We start from the raw sequence: 13,377 nt of genomic DNA on the forward strand, positions 1-13,377 counted from the left end.
CGATCCCTTAGATTCCTTAGGTAGAACAGGCTACAAAGTCCTGATTTCTAGGAATCAGAGAATGATGTTCTTCCAAACCTATCAGAAAAGAAGAGAGGAGATGACCTATCTGGAATGCCTGTTCTCTTAAATAGCCACACATACCCTAAGATTCCCTTTCACGAGTCACCAGTTTCTGCCCAAAGCTAGAGGGGAAATCTATGAGTCTGGTACTTGAGTCCCAGACACCTGCAGCTGGACCTGAAGCCCAGAACAGCCCCACAGCATCAGAAACATTTTCAAAGATCATCTACACTCACCTGTACCGTTAGTTGAGAATTTGTCGTGAAAATTATCAGCAAATCGCCTTCTGTTCCCACCAGGGACAGAGAAGACAGAGGCTCTGCACCTGCTTCCCAGCAGAGTATCCGCCAACTGCCAACTGTCGATGGAGTGTTGGGCTCCTGACCCCTCCGTGCGGACGCCCGCATGGCAACCGTTTGGTAACATTCCATGGTCCGGTAGCCGGTGACCTCTTTGCACCCTCGTGGAGGCCCAGAGTGCTTTGGCTTGGAAGGGACCTTGAAGATCATCTGGTTCTAACTCCCCTGCCATGGATAGGGACATCATCCACTAGACCAGGCTGCTCAGGGCCCCATCTAGCCTGGCCTGGGATAGTGCCTTCCAGGGACGGGGCATCCACAGCTTCTCCGGGCAGCCTGCTCCAGTGTCTCGACACCCTCACAGCTCTTCCTAACATCTAATCTAAATCTTCCCTCTTCTGCTTTAAAATCGTTCCCCCTTTTCCTCTCACTCACTGCCCGTGTGAAGAAATCGCTCTCTGCCTTTCCTACAGGCCCCTTCAGCCACTGGAGGGCCGCAGTGAGGCCTCCCCCGGAGCCCGTTCCTCTCCAGGCTGGACATCCCCGGCTGTCCCAGCCTGGCTCCATAGGAGAGGTGCTCTGGCCCTGTGAGCATCTTTGTGCCCGCTGCTTCCTTGCCCTTCGTGCCGGCCCGGCGGGCACATCCCGCTTGTGCCGGGTCAGAGCCGGGCGCAGCCTCCGGGCGAGGCCTCACGAGGGCAGAGCAGAGGGACACGTCCCCCTCCCTCCGCCTCCAGCCCGAGTAGCGCTGCAGCCCTTCGGGGGCTAAAGAAACCCCACCAAAACCTCCCCTCCCCCGTGAGAAAATTAAACCCTTTCTTAACCTTCTTCCTCCGTGTTTATTACTCTGTTGTTGAAAAGACTCGTTTTAAATTTAGCCCTAATTCAAAGCAATTAAAATGACACCAAACTTCCCTCTTCCCCCCAACAATTTAGATGCTTATTTCAAGTCTCTAAAGTCTTGAAGTTTTCAAGTGTTCAACTGTTCCTCTGCTGAGCATTTCCCAACAGGGTTAGGAGGAAGTTTGCTCTGTTTCTGGGGACAGCACCTTCCCCCCCAAGGCCCTGCTCTGCTGTGAAAGATGACACAGGAAAAAAAGGGAAATTAAAATTCCATTTTCCTTCTAGCCAGTCTGCCACTGGCCCTGCATTCAAAGGGGTTGGCTGGAGCTCTTGAGAGTGGCAGCAACCCTGTCTCAGCCCTGCTGGATGCGGGATGCTCCTCAGCTTCCAATCCCATGGGCACTCTCGGGTGTGGGGAGGATGGTGGCAATTTATCCAACACTGTGGATAGCATAAGGATATTTTCAGATCGTGCTCTATGTGAGGAGGTTCATTTCTTACAAAAATTTCTCTGTTATTACAACTGTTGCTTTTAGGCCAAAATGTTGAGAGTTTAAGGATGGTTGGGGATGACTTCCCCATTTTTCTCAGTCCTGAGCCTGGGAATTGAAGGAAACTCATTTCAGTCATCATATTCACATCCTTCATTCCTCATATTTGTTGCTGGTTTGAGGTATTTAATTATTCATATATTAAATATATATTTGGAATTGCTCTAGCATCTTGACATTTGTATATCAAGCATTAAATCTCCTTTAGGATTTTTTTTTTATCTAAGCCCTTTGGATCCAAGATTTTTGGAAAGCAAGTGTTTAAACTGGATTTACTGGAGTATGAAACATCCCATGTATTAAGGCAGGGACCCTGTCCACTCACACTCCAGGTGCAGCAGAGGTTGGCTGAGTGGAACCAGCACCACTTGTATTTCAGGGTGGGACTGGATGGCATTTAGCAGGAATGTGTTATTAGGGGCAAGGGAGGAGAGAGCACTGAGGAAAAGGAGGGGTAGCTTTTAGTAAGTTGAACATTTGAAGGCTCTCAGGCTTGATCTTCCTCAATGCTGCTAATGATCACAGCAGGGGGCTGAAAAACATGTTTTTTGTAAGACCCAACACTTTTTAACTAAAGCCACTCTTGAAAATACTCATCACTCAGTGGTGGAAGGGAGGGAAATCTCTTGCCCCTTCTCTGTGCATCCTACAAAAGCTGAAAAGGCCACATACCTGTTCTATCTCCTTCCATGTGGACCAGCTTTAAAGCAAGGCATAGAACCTCTGAAATACCCCTTGCCTTTCCATTTCATGAAGGAAGAAGTTTACATCTATTAACTTCCAAAAATAAAAGGTTAATTATGGCCAACAGTGTAAACTAAGCCCAGATTGAGCTGGCTTCTATATTAATCACCCCGGAAAAACAGCATTGGGATTTTCACTGATGGCTATGGTTTGCCACCCTTTTTTGTCAGGAGAAAGCAACTCATAAGTGAGAAATGCATGGTTCACTGGCCAGAGGTTTTCAGCTCTGTACTCTCCCAAATCAGGGGTACCCTGGAGATCAAAGCAAGGGTCATAAAATAATTGAAGAAAGGTGAATGTAGTATAAGATGTCATATACGGACATAGCCTGCTGCAGAGTGATCACTGATGACAAGAAAATGTGCTATGATGTGAGAAAACCCATTTGCCACCTCAACTGCGTTGGTGGCAACTGCTTCTCACTCTTTGAGTCACTAATAACGAAAATGATTTTGAGCTGTGGGTAGACAAACAACTGGACTCCACAAGGCAGCAGAGGTCCAGCAACTAGCTCGGTCCTTCAGCCCCACGACCGTGGCTGTGTTTGCCCACAGGGCTCTGCCCATGGGCAAGTTGGTTTTGCTGCCAGGGCGACCCAAGTGAAAGAGGGCTGCATCATCCTCTCGGGCTGCCAGGGACATATGGTGGGTTATTGATGAGAGGGAGCGTGACACCTGGCTCCCCACACAGCTCAGCACAGGGATAGGATTGCACTCCCCAAAGCAACCCTGCACAGCAGTCCTTCTAAATCCACCATAAGGATGCGGGGAAATAGGCAAGGATTACCAAAAGAAGCCCCGAAAAGATGATAATATTCACTTATAATAATTTTTACTAGTCCCACTGAGAATTGCATTGCAATTCATGTGTCCAATTGTGCCTTTGCTTGACTGTAGCAATGGTTGTGACCTCGGAACACATTTCCCAGTCTCTTAATGGGGAAGTGCTGGTGGATGGTCTGTTAGAGAAATACATATTGAGACAGTTTGAATTAAGTAAAAACATTTTTGAAGCCCTTGGTGGGAGGCAGTAGTGAGTGGCTTGTTCTGCAGAAGAAAAACTCAGGTAGGTTTCTTATTGCTGGGACTGATTTGCACCCTTCTCAATGGCACTAAGTGCTTCTCTTGGCAAAGGATGGAGGCTTTGAAGCATCTTCCATCCTCCAAAAATCTGGATGTGCTCAGGGTCCCTCCAGTTGCCCAGGTTTGGCTGTCAGCTTAGCAGGAAGGCTGAGCACTGGGAGGAGGGGTTTGTTGGGGTCTGGGTGGTATTTCAGTCCATCTCAGTCCCTGCTCCTTGGCACGGGATGATGGCACTGAGAAACTACAGGAGGTGAGGGGGAAAATCGTTCTTCTTCTATAGCTGTGTTCCTCTTCTTTTGAGAGGTACTGCTTTCAGCTGCTCCCTCAGGCAGTCTGCTTTTGCCCTCTTCTGAAAAAACATGGTGTTATAAGGGGGACTTGTGCCTCTCCGGGCTGCCCCCGCTGTCCCTGCACAGCCATGAAAGTATCTGCGCGCTGAGCAGAGCTATTGCTGATGGGCACCACTTGGCCTGCTCTGCACAGTCGGTGTCAAGCTCTGTACCTAAAAACATACAGTTCAAAACTCCTTTTTAAGCTCAGTGCTAAAGGTTGGTGCCCAACACCCTGTTTGTGGTACCCAGCTTCTAAACCTGTAAAAGATGCCTTTTGGACTAATGCTTGCCCCTTCAAATGGTTCCTCAAAGCTCATAATTGGTTTTTAGACTTCTTTTAAGAAGCATTGTAGCAGTTCTTTGCAACTTCGTTGGCCGGAAGCAGTAGCACGATAGTGAAATTGGGCAGGAGGAGATCACAGCTCTGGAAGAGGTAAGAAGGCTTCCTCAAGGGGTTTAATACCCAAAGGCTGAGTTCAGCAGGTTTCCTCAATGACGATGCTGCTTCAAGATACATCACTGGAAAACCTGTGCAGCTGTGTGTGGTTTGGGCAAAGGACCCGACCTGAGCCTTGCCCAGCTGGCTTGCTGTGGCAATCCCCAAGCAGGGGTCACAGATCATCTGGCTCACTTGACTCACAGGGGACCTGATGCCTTTTTCATCCAGCACCTGTTTTTTCTAGGACTGCTGCATGTGCTGGCACATGTGCAAAACCAATGTTAACAGAAATCCACTTTTGTGAAATCTGAGGGGTTTTCACTTCCACAGGTGCTGAAGAAAACCCTCAGCACCTCATATGTGAGAGCTTTTAGGCTCCAGAAAGCAGAGATAGCACATAATAATGAATGTTTCTTCTCTAAGCATGACATTTACCTGAATAAACAACCACCTATACTCACCTGGCCACATCCCCACAATTAGCATTTGTAAGAGTAGATGAGATTTTTAGGGACAATATCTTTTTTGCTCTGTACCCACAGAAAGTACTTATCACTCTTCACTCCCCACTTTGATTCAATACTCCAGGAAAACCTTTTCCCTGGGAAACTCACAGTTTTTCTGTTCAGTGGCCACTTGTGCTATTTGGCAGGTGAGTTTGGAAGAGCAGAGCCGGGCACCTTGGTGGTGGTGAGGAGAGGGTCCAGGGTGAGCATGCCAAAATGCTGTGTGCCCCTGGGTTTAGAGCCAGAAATTCAGGCACATAAATTCCAGGTGCTTTAACAGTAACTGTGCGAGGAGGTAATGCTGGTTTATAACTATATGCCATTTATACCTGAACACACCTGTTTTATACTTGACCTTGCCATTCAGGCAGTTCTCCCTGGGAGCTCAGGGAAGCAATGGGGCAAGAGGGCAGCAATGCCCATCAGGCAGAACTGGGCATCATTAAACAGGCACAAAACATTCCCACCAAAAGGCTTTTTATTCCACTAGATGGTGCTCAGTCCTTGCTTAGGGATATTCTTAATTGTGTGGACAAGGATGCAGTCGAGACTGAGGATGGAGGTGACTGGGCACTACGCTGCAAACCCACCAGTTCCAGCCCTGCCAGTGGTAAGACCCCAAAACCACCCTCTTCATATGCCAGGCAATCCTGCCGAGCCTGAATTTCCCGTAACATTGCCATAGCCCATCAGACTGGGGGTGTGATGTGCTGTGGCAATTCCGGGGGTGAGTCACCCAGCCCAGTCTATCAGCAGCCCTGTAGCCCCTTTCACTGTGAGCCAGATGGGCCAGCACAGAGAGTCCCTGAGCCTTTGGAGGTCTTCTGGATGCTGCCCTGAACCTGGGAAGCTTCAGGCAAACCCCTGCCACAGACTGCCTCGGTCTCCATGTCCCTGCAGCACTGCCACCAGGCTACCTGGGCTGGCTCCCCTGGGGGCACCAGGGCCTGGGGGCAGAGTGGGCACATGCAATTTTTGATCCTTTCTGCTGGAGACCGTGAGCTGTAGCAAAGCAGAGCCCCGAGAGCTGATGCTAACTGACAGCACCAGTGAGATACAGTGTTATCCTGGTCCTGATGGTTCCAGCATCAATCAACCGTGCATGATCCCTGAGACCCAAGTGGCCCAGAGAAGCTGTGGATGCTCCATTCCTGTAAGCATTCAAGGCCAGATGGAGCCCTGAGCAACCTGATCTACTGGGTGGCATCCCTGCCTATGGCAGGAGAGTTAGAACCAGATGATCTTTAAGGTCCCTTCTAACCTAAACCATTCTGTTATTCTACAGCTCAAAACAGGATCTGCCACTTCCCTGTGTGCAGTTGTACAGAGGGCAGGGGAGCAGGCGCTCTCTGGGTACCTCACTTGCATTGTGGCTGCTCCCACCCCCTCCCTGCATGGGCACAGTGCTGCTGGGGAGTCCCCTCAGCATGTGCTGAGGCAGCACCTCCGCCCCTCAAGGCTCAGCACCAGTCCCACTGTGCCACCCACTCCAGCGCGCTGCCGAACATGCCTGTTTTAGCAGCTTCTTGGACAGAAAAAGCAACCTGCAATTGCATAAACAGTGATTAACTTCAGGCTCCACCGACGGCATGGCTCCAGCGTGTCGAAGCCCAGCCTGGCTTGCGTGCGGGGGCCAGCAGTGGGAATGGTGGCAGGAATGGCGGCGGCACGGCCAGAGCGTTACGCTGCTGCTGGAGGGACATTGTGGCCAGCAAATGGTCAGCGTTCCAGAGGGCTCAATGGGGATTTCTCACTGCAGGAGATGGATGAGCCCAGGGGGGTGATGCTCTTGTGGGGCTCCCCAGCAAGCCCTAACTGCCCAGAGAGGCAAGTGGCCCTGGGTAGGATCTGGTGGGGTTTGATACCCCAAGGGAGGTATGTGTAGGGCTTGTTGGCCAGATTGCAGTCCCACAAGTGATGGCTGGGCCAGGGATGTGCTGTGGCCAGAAATCTCCTTATGCCCAGGGACCAGCCCCACCTCCAGCATTTTGCTTGTGGCAGAGTAGCTGCCCGAAGTCCCACTGCAAACATCAGAGTTAGCAGATCCTCAGGTACAGAAATGCCTTTATTTCTCCAGTAGGCTGGAAGTGAAACCGCGAGGACAGAGGCTTTTTCTCAGTTTCTTTACTTGCTTCACATCAGTGCACAAACAGCGCTACCCTATGCCGTGTAGCATGACTGCTGTTACATAGCTGTCTAGCACAGCAAACCCATGCATCCCTGCTGCAGCACCACATGCAGCCTCCCTCAAATTAACAGATTACATGAACCAGTGATTTTTGGCTCCTGGGCTATGAAGCACCGCTTGCCCCCCGCAACGTGCCCCTCACCCAGGCAAGAGCAGAGGCCACAGCGGGGATGCCAAGGGGGGGAACACGACATGTGGGACCCCCCAGCTCCACCGCTGGAGCTCGCCGGGATGAATACCGGCAGCCCCTTAGAGAGATCCCTGGATCCAGCGGCCATGGGGGTACCCTGGGGATCCCCACCCTGAGTGCCGAAGTCCTGTTTGTCCACTGTCACTGTGGGTGTCCCGCTCCCCCTCGGAGGACTGGCTGCTGTCAGCACCCCCAAGGCCAGTGTAGGGGCCGTGGGGGCCGCCCTCTGCCCTGCCGAGGGAGTAAAAAGCCCGCTCGCGGACGTGAAGTTCATCGGCGCGCTTCAGCTGGTCCACCTGTCTGCTGTGGCCCAGTGCTGCGAACGTCCCCGGTGCCCCAGTCCCCAGCTTTCTGCCATGGTGCCCAGGGAGGCGGCCACCCCCAGCTCCTGACACTGCTGCCCCAGTCTCGCCACCTCGCCCCCTCTCCCGGCCCTTGCCTGATGCCATGCTGCCCACGTCTTGCCGTGCCTGTGGAGTGGGGCTGCCCCCTGCTTTGGTGGCATGCGACCTGCCCCCAGCATCGCCACCACGGCTGCCAGCCTTTGTCTGGGCCCTGCTCGGTGTCTGGCTGCTGGCTTTCCCGCTTGGGGATGGTGGTTTGTCTGTCCTGGGTGTCTTGTCCAGTCCTGCTCCCCCTGGCCAGACCCTCACCCCTGCCCCAGGCTGTCCCTCCCCACGGGACTTTGGGGTGGCTGGTCTCACTTCCCGACTCCCTCCTTTCCCCACCACGGTGCTCCTGCCTGCCTCCCGGCTGCTGGCTGTCACTGAGGAGGTGGTGCAGTCCCCCTCACTCACCCCAGGGGAGGCCGTGGTAGTGGCCGCCATGTGGACACTGGCTCCTTCAGCTGGGACAGTGGCCACATGGATGCTGGCTCTTTCAGCTGGGACAGTGGCCACATGGATGCTGGCTCTTTCAGCTGGGACAGTGGCAGTGGCCTCCTCATCATGCCCCTGTTGGGGGGTTGTGGTAGCCAGATGATCTGGCTTCCCCTTGAACGTCTGCCCCTCACCTCTCACCTCATCATCATCTTTCCCACGGATGCTGGCAACTGTGGGGACAGTGATGTCACCACCAGTGACTCTCCAGGGGACAGGGGTCATCAGTCCTTCCCCATAGCCACCAATGGTGGTGGCACCTTCCTCATCCTCTCCTGTGGGATGTGCATCCCTGGGTCTGCTGGTGACGCTGTCCCCATGGCTTGGGGTGGCTGTGGTGGCCAGTCCTTCAGGCTGCCTGCGAGCAGGGGTGCTGTCATCATCACCACCATCAGGTGCTGCCGTGACACCCAGCCTGGGGAGAGGCCTGCTGGTTCCTGCAGTGGCGGTGCTGTCATCCTCACTGCCCACAGTGGCACCGGCCTGGGTGGTTTCTTGCTCCCCCACGTGGATATTGGCCCTCCTAATGAAGATGTTGACCTCATCATCCTTGCCTGGAGAGACTTGGGTGAAGCTGGTGGTCCTCGCTGTGCTGCCCAGGTTCCCACGGGTGATGGTGACACTGCCCGAGTCGGGGATGTAAGCGTATTCATCCACACCTGTGGCATCAACTTGGACGTCCTCTGTCTTCTCAGTGACGGAGGCAAGGGAAGCACCTCCCATTCCTGTGCCTCGCATGACACCCTCCTGCCCTTGGCCAGAGACAGTGGACTCACCGCTGCCCTCATCCCCTGCCCCTCCAGTGACAGGGGCCCTCTCCCTCCCATCTGTCATCGCCCCCTCTGCAGGAACCACTCTGGGGGCACCAACATCCTTGTCCTCACTCCTGATACGTGACCTGTTCCCCACCACAACCTCACTGGGCTGTTCACCCTGAGAGATAATGGGAACATCACCATCAACTTCAACCACCAAATCCAGATCACCGCTGCCCTCTGAGCTGGACGGGGTGGGACCTGCAACGCCGACACCGCCACGCGCTCGCGTGCCAGTGCCAGGGCGAGGACTGGGAGCATCCCTGCCAGTGCCTGGGGTGCTGCGGTTTTCAGGCCTGAGGACAATCACATTCTCTATTGCTTCAGTGCTGCTATTGTCACTGTGCTCCGGGGTCGTCCTGGCCTCTGGCAGCTCCTGCTTGGCATTGTCCTCATCCAGCCGGCGGCTGGGGATGATACTCTTACGGTCAGCCTCTTCTTTCTGTGCAGTACACACAAGGGAGAGGTCAGGGCCAGTCCTGGTAACAGACAGCTGCTTGGGGCCCCGCAGCCAAGCAAGGGTCCTGCCGTGCCACCTGGGCACCTCCTCACCTTTATCTGCGTCTGGTTCCTCCGCGTTGAGAATGAGTAGACGTATTTGAAAACGTAGAAGCCATGCTTTGCGTTGCAGCCTTTCAGAAGTATCTGGTGGGGAAGAAAATAACCAAACCTCACAGTTTTCTTATGAAATGGATTGGCAGATCTTCCCTTGGTGTGCGTGGCGTTGAAGCAGCGTCCCAACAGTACCCACTGAGACCCCAGGACAGGCAGGAGCCCTCACCACCTCATGGCCACTAGCATAGGCAGAGATCTGGGCAGGATGCATGTTCTCATATCCTGGGTTCTGGTGGTTTTGTTTCCCCTTGGGCTCATTTTCTGCCTGTGCTTGCTTTCAGGAGCTGTGAGTTTGGATTTTTTTGCAAGGTGGCTTAAGGCTTGAATAAACAACCTGGTTGATGGTCCCATCAGACATGAGTTAAGGGACTGATGGCAATCAAGCTACTGGAAGGACAGCAACTGGTTTCCAATAGGGAAAGCCAGGCATTTTCTTCCATACTACTCATTTGAATTATGATACTGATGCATTTTACACCAAAACACTTTGAAAAAAACCCTGTAGCAATTGGGCCTGAGACTTTTACACCCTCACCTGTGGGTACACCAAGCATTTGTGTTCTGGGGCTGGGCAGGGGCAGAGGAGCCCCTTGGGGAGGAAGCCCTTCCCTCACCTGAGCACGTCACACCTTTCCCCACCCCTGCTCTTAGTAAGAGCTGTTCAGATGCAAAGGCGCTGCTGGTCTCTTTCTCCATGGATCACTGGGGCTACCCTCCAAAAGCAACTGTTTCTCCCTGCGCCTCTGGTGCAGGGCACCCCATGGGGTCTGGATGAGGCAGGAGGGTACATACCCGGTGCTGTCCCACACAGTTCCCAGAAGCTCTCCCAGACAGCGGGGGTGGTACCTGTGGGCAGCAAAACACAGGCAAGAGCTGAGGCATCAAACACTGCCCCAGCATCCAGGTGGCTCCCAATCTCCACTGCTGGCCACCCACCCTGCCCAGCATGATAGGTATGCCAGAGTGATCAGGGAAGGGTGGGAGAAATGTATTGATAAGCCAATAAATTCCCAGGCACTACTTGGGGTGCTGGCTTAAAGGAAGCAATAATAGGAAAGGTTTAAACCCCATTTCCAGGGTCTGAAAAGTATTGCAAATTCTGCTACAGCATGATTGGTAGCATTAGTAGCATTGCACACTACTTTTCATAGGGTGTTCTTGGTCTGCAATTACCCTTTTCTGTAAGTCTGCTGCAGAGTATTTTATTGCAGAGCAGTTTTAATACACAGCACCACTGCTCCCACCACGGTGCTCCAACTCACTGCTGGCATCTGTGATGGGAGCCTGGAGCTCATTAGCTGGTGGTGTTTCCCAGTGTTTACTTGCCAACTGAGCAGCAACCTCTGTGCTCTCAAAGCCAGGTTTCCATACATGCTTGAAGGCTTACAGCTCTCCCTGATTATCCTGTCATCTTTTGGAACATATTGGCCATCCCTGCATCCCTCAGGTTTGGGGCACTTGGGATGGGAGTATCCTGTGAGTCCCACCAAGCCATTTCAGGTCTTCCCTACATGCCAGAGGGGGAGACAGGCCCATGGAGGGGAGTTCCCTTTGATCTCAGCAAAATTAGTCACTGAAACATCCCAAGTCCAGCTGAAATGGGTAGAAACATGCCCCAGAGTGTTAAATAATGCCAGGTTATTCCATTGTTTGTGAACAGTATCAAAGACTGGATTACAGCCCTGATCAAGTAGCAGAGTATTAACTTCTGTGCCCCTATCTGAAAAGTAAATCTGCACTGATTTATTGCCTTTCCCTGTGCTGCCCTACTACAGACCTGGTTGTGCAAGCTTGCCCTGGGGGCTAAAAGAGACACAGCAGGGGTCCAGCCCTCAGAGAAGATGTGATTTCCCTCCTCCTTACCTACCAAAAAAGCAAGCCATTTCTAGGAGCAGACTTTCGCTCTAGCTGTGTATTTAGTGTGTTGAGCAACAATTGTGCAGGACAAAAACGGCTGCTGTTTTATTTGTCTTAGTTTGCCCTTTGTTTTAGTTATATCAGTCAAATTTTCACATTAGGAGACCTAGAAAGTAACTGCAGGTGCCCCTCTGACCCCTGTTACCCACATGGGTAAGATAAGCATCCTTTCTGCACCTCAGCTTTGTGGCTCCACTCAGGCTACTTCCAAGCCAAAAGCACCTGGCAGATCCAAAATCCACACAAATCAAGGCAAAGAGTTATAGCCACCCAGACTGGCTCTTGCACAATGCTCTGATTGCTAAGCTGAAGGGACATGCTCAGCCACATCAATGCTAATACATATTTTTCCTGCTGGGTTCGCCTCTGCGGTAGCACCTCAGTCCCCTCCCCAAGAACCAGAGGTGTTACACGCAAGTACAACTCATGTTTTCCTGATGCTGAAAGCATGTCGGGTTGCACTGGATTCAGCAGCATGCTGGCAATCCGGGGAGAGCCATACTTACAGGTGTTGAGAGGGCTGTGCTGAGCAGGCACAGGCACAGGCAGACCAGGGCTGTTTTCATCTTGGGCTGCTCCTGGGGACACAAAGCGAAGCATCACTGGAGTTTGTCTTCCTAGGACTTGTGGTCCCCAATGATCCTGGTTAGCAGCAACCTAAAAGCTCCTGATATCCCAAAGCCCTCGTGGCAGCAAGGTTTTCCAGCAAACCCTGCTTTCCCCAGCTTTGTGGTGGCCTCTGACATCACCTTGCCCCTCTGCATTCCTTGCAGCAAAGGTGATGCTTTCACCATGTGCAGAGGGCAGGGCCAGCAGCACCGAGTGGGTGCTCTGACATCAGGTACTTCCTAACTCCCTCTGTCAAAGCAGCTTGGGTGGGTATTTGCAATAAATGATCCCCAAAGCCACTGCAGGCTAAGCTGTTCAGTCATAAGTCTGAATTAAGAAACTTGCAGGCTCTTTTCAAGAACACTGATAAATGGCAGGAGGCAATAGCTCTGTTGGCCAGTAATTCTCATTTCACCCAACCAGCCTGGCTTGGGCTTGCAGGTCCATCCCAGACTCTATATTTAGCCATACAAGCATTGCTACAGGAAACACCAGAAGGAAATTCATGCACAAGAATGAGCAGTACAAAGCAGTGTAGGCTCAAGAGATATGCACAGCCAAGGATTGGGATGTTTCCGTCCCCACTGTGGCTTGCCTGGAGCGAAAGCAGGAGAAGCCCTGTTCAGGGAAAGCAGAGGTGAAGGGCTAGGGAGAGACAGGGCAGGAAACTAGGTAAGAAGATTACCTTTCCCTGTCGGAGGCAGATCCCAGCGGCAGACCATGGAGTGCATGCCCACTTTGCTGAAATTTAAAGTTGGCCCCAGGTGCGCAGAGCCAATCAGCTCCTGCCCAGGGACATTTGTCAGCACTGGCAGCACCCGCAGATAACCAGGGGGAGTAATTTCCAGCTAAAAATGTGTTTGTGGTGAAAGACAGCTATCAAATGTTCCACCTGGCTGGATAAACAGAAAGCACAGTTTATAAATATCTGTTCTGAAGGCGAAATTGCTCGATGATTAGCGTAGATCTTAGTGTGGCACACAGCCAGCTTGGTTATTGATAAGAGGGTGTGCAGTGGGTCTTGGCATGCTCATTGTGACCGACATGGGAAAGCCAGAGGGCTGCAGAAAGGGAAGGGCAATATCCTGAGCCAGGCCTGGTCCTGGGCATGACTGTACATCGCAGGGCAACATTGGCCAAGCCAAGAGCTACCACCACACTGTAGCTTCTGACACTTGTTTTTGGGTTTCAACCTCAATACCTCTGAGCTAAACCTGTGCAAGTACAAAATAGCAGAGTAGCAAAAAATGAAAAAAAAAAGGTATTTTTCCATGCACTTCTTGCACAGGTCCCTTCGAGCCCACCT

The 13,377-nt window shown here is 52.3% G+C and overlaps 1 protein-coding gene and 1 long non-coding RNA gene across 2 annotated transcripts in view; one reads left to right on the forward strand and one right to left on the reverse strand.

Moving 5' to 3' along the window:
• Window positions 1-13,377, forward strand: part of LOC135412873 (uncharacterized) — a 636,102-nt gene that overhangs the window by 616,035 nt on the left and 6,690 nt on the right. The gene's annotated exons all lie outside the window — the stretch shown is intronic.
• MEPE (matrix extracellular phosphoglycoprotein) lies at window positions 6,907-12,051 on the reverse strand. The gene is made up of 4 exons (XM_064651806.1): window positions 11,969-12,051; window positions 10,338-10,391; window positions 9,483-9,575; window positions 6,907-9,372 (listed from the first exon to the last, which is right to left on the reverse strand). Exons 1-4 carry the CDS (start codon window positions 12,026-12,028, stop codon window positions 7,297-7,299), a joined length of 2,283 nt encoding a protein of 760 aa, XP_064507876.1. The 5' UTR covers window positions 12,029-12,051; the 3' UTR covers window positions 6,907-7,296.

Source organism: Pseudopipra pipra, chromosome 4 (genome assembly GCF_036250125.1).
Source record: "Pseudopipra pipra isolate bDixPip1 chromosome 4, bDixPip1.hap1, whole genome shotgun sequence".
Taxonomy (NCBI): Eukaryota; Metazoa; Chordata; class Aves; order Passeriformes; family Pipridae; genus Pseudopipra; species Pseudopipra pipra.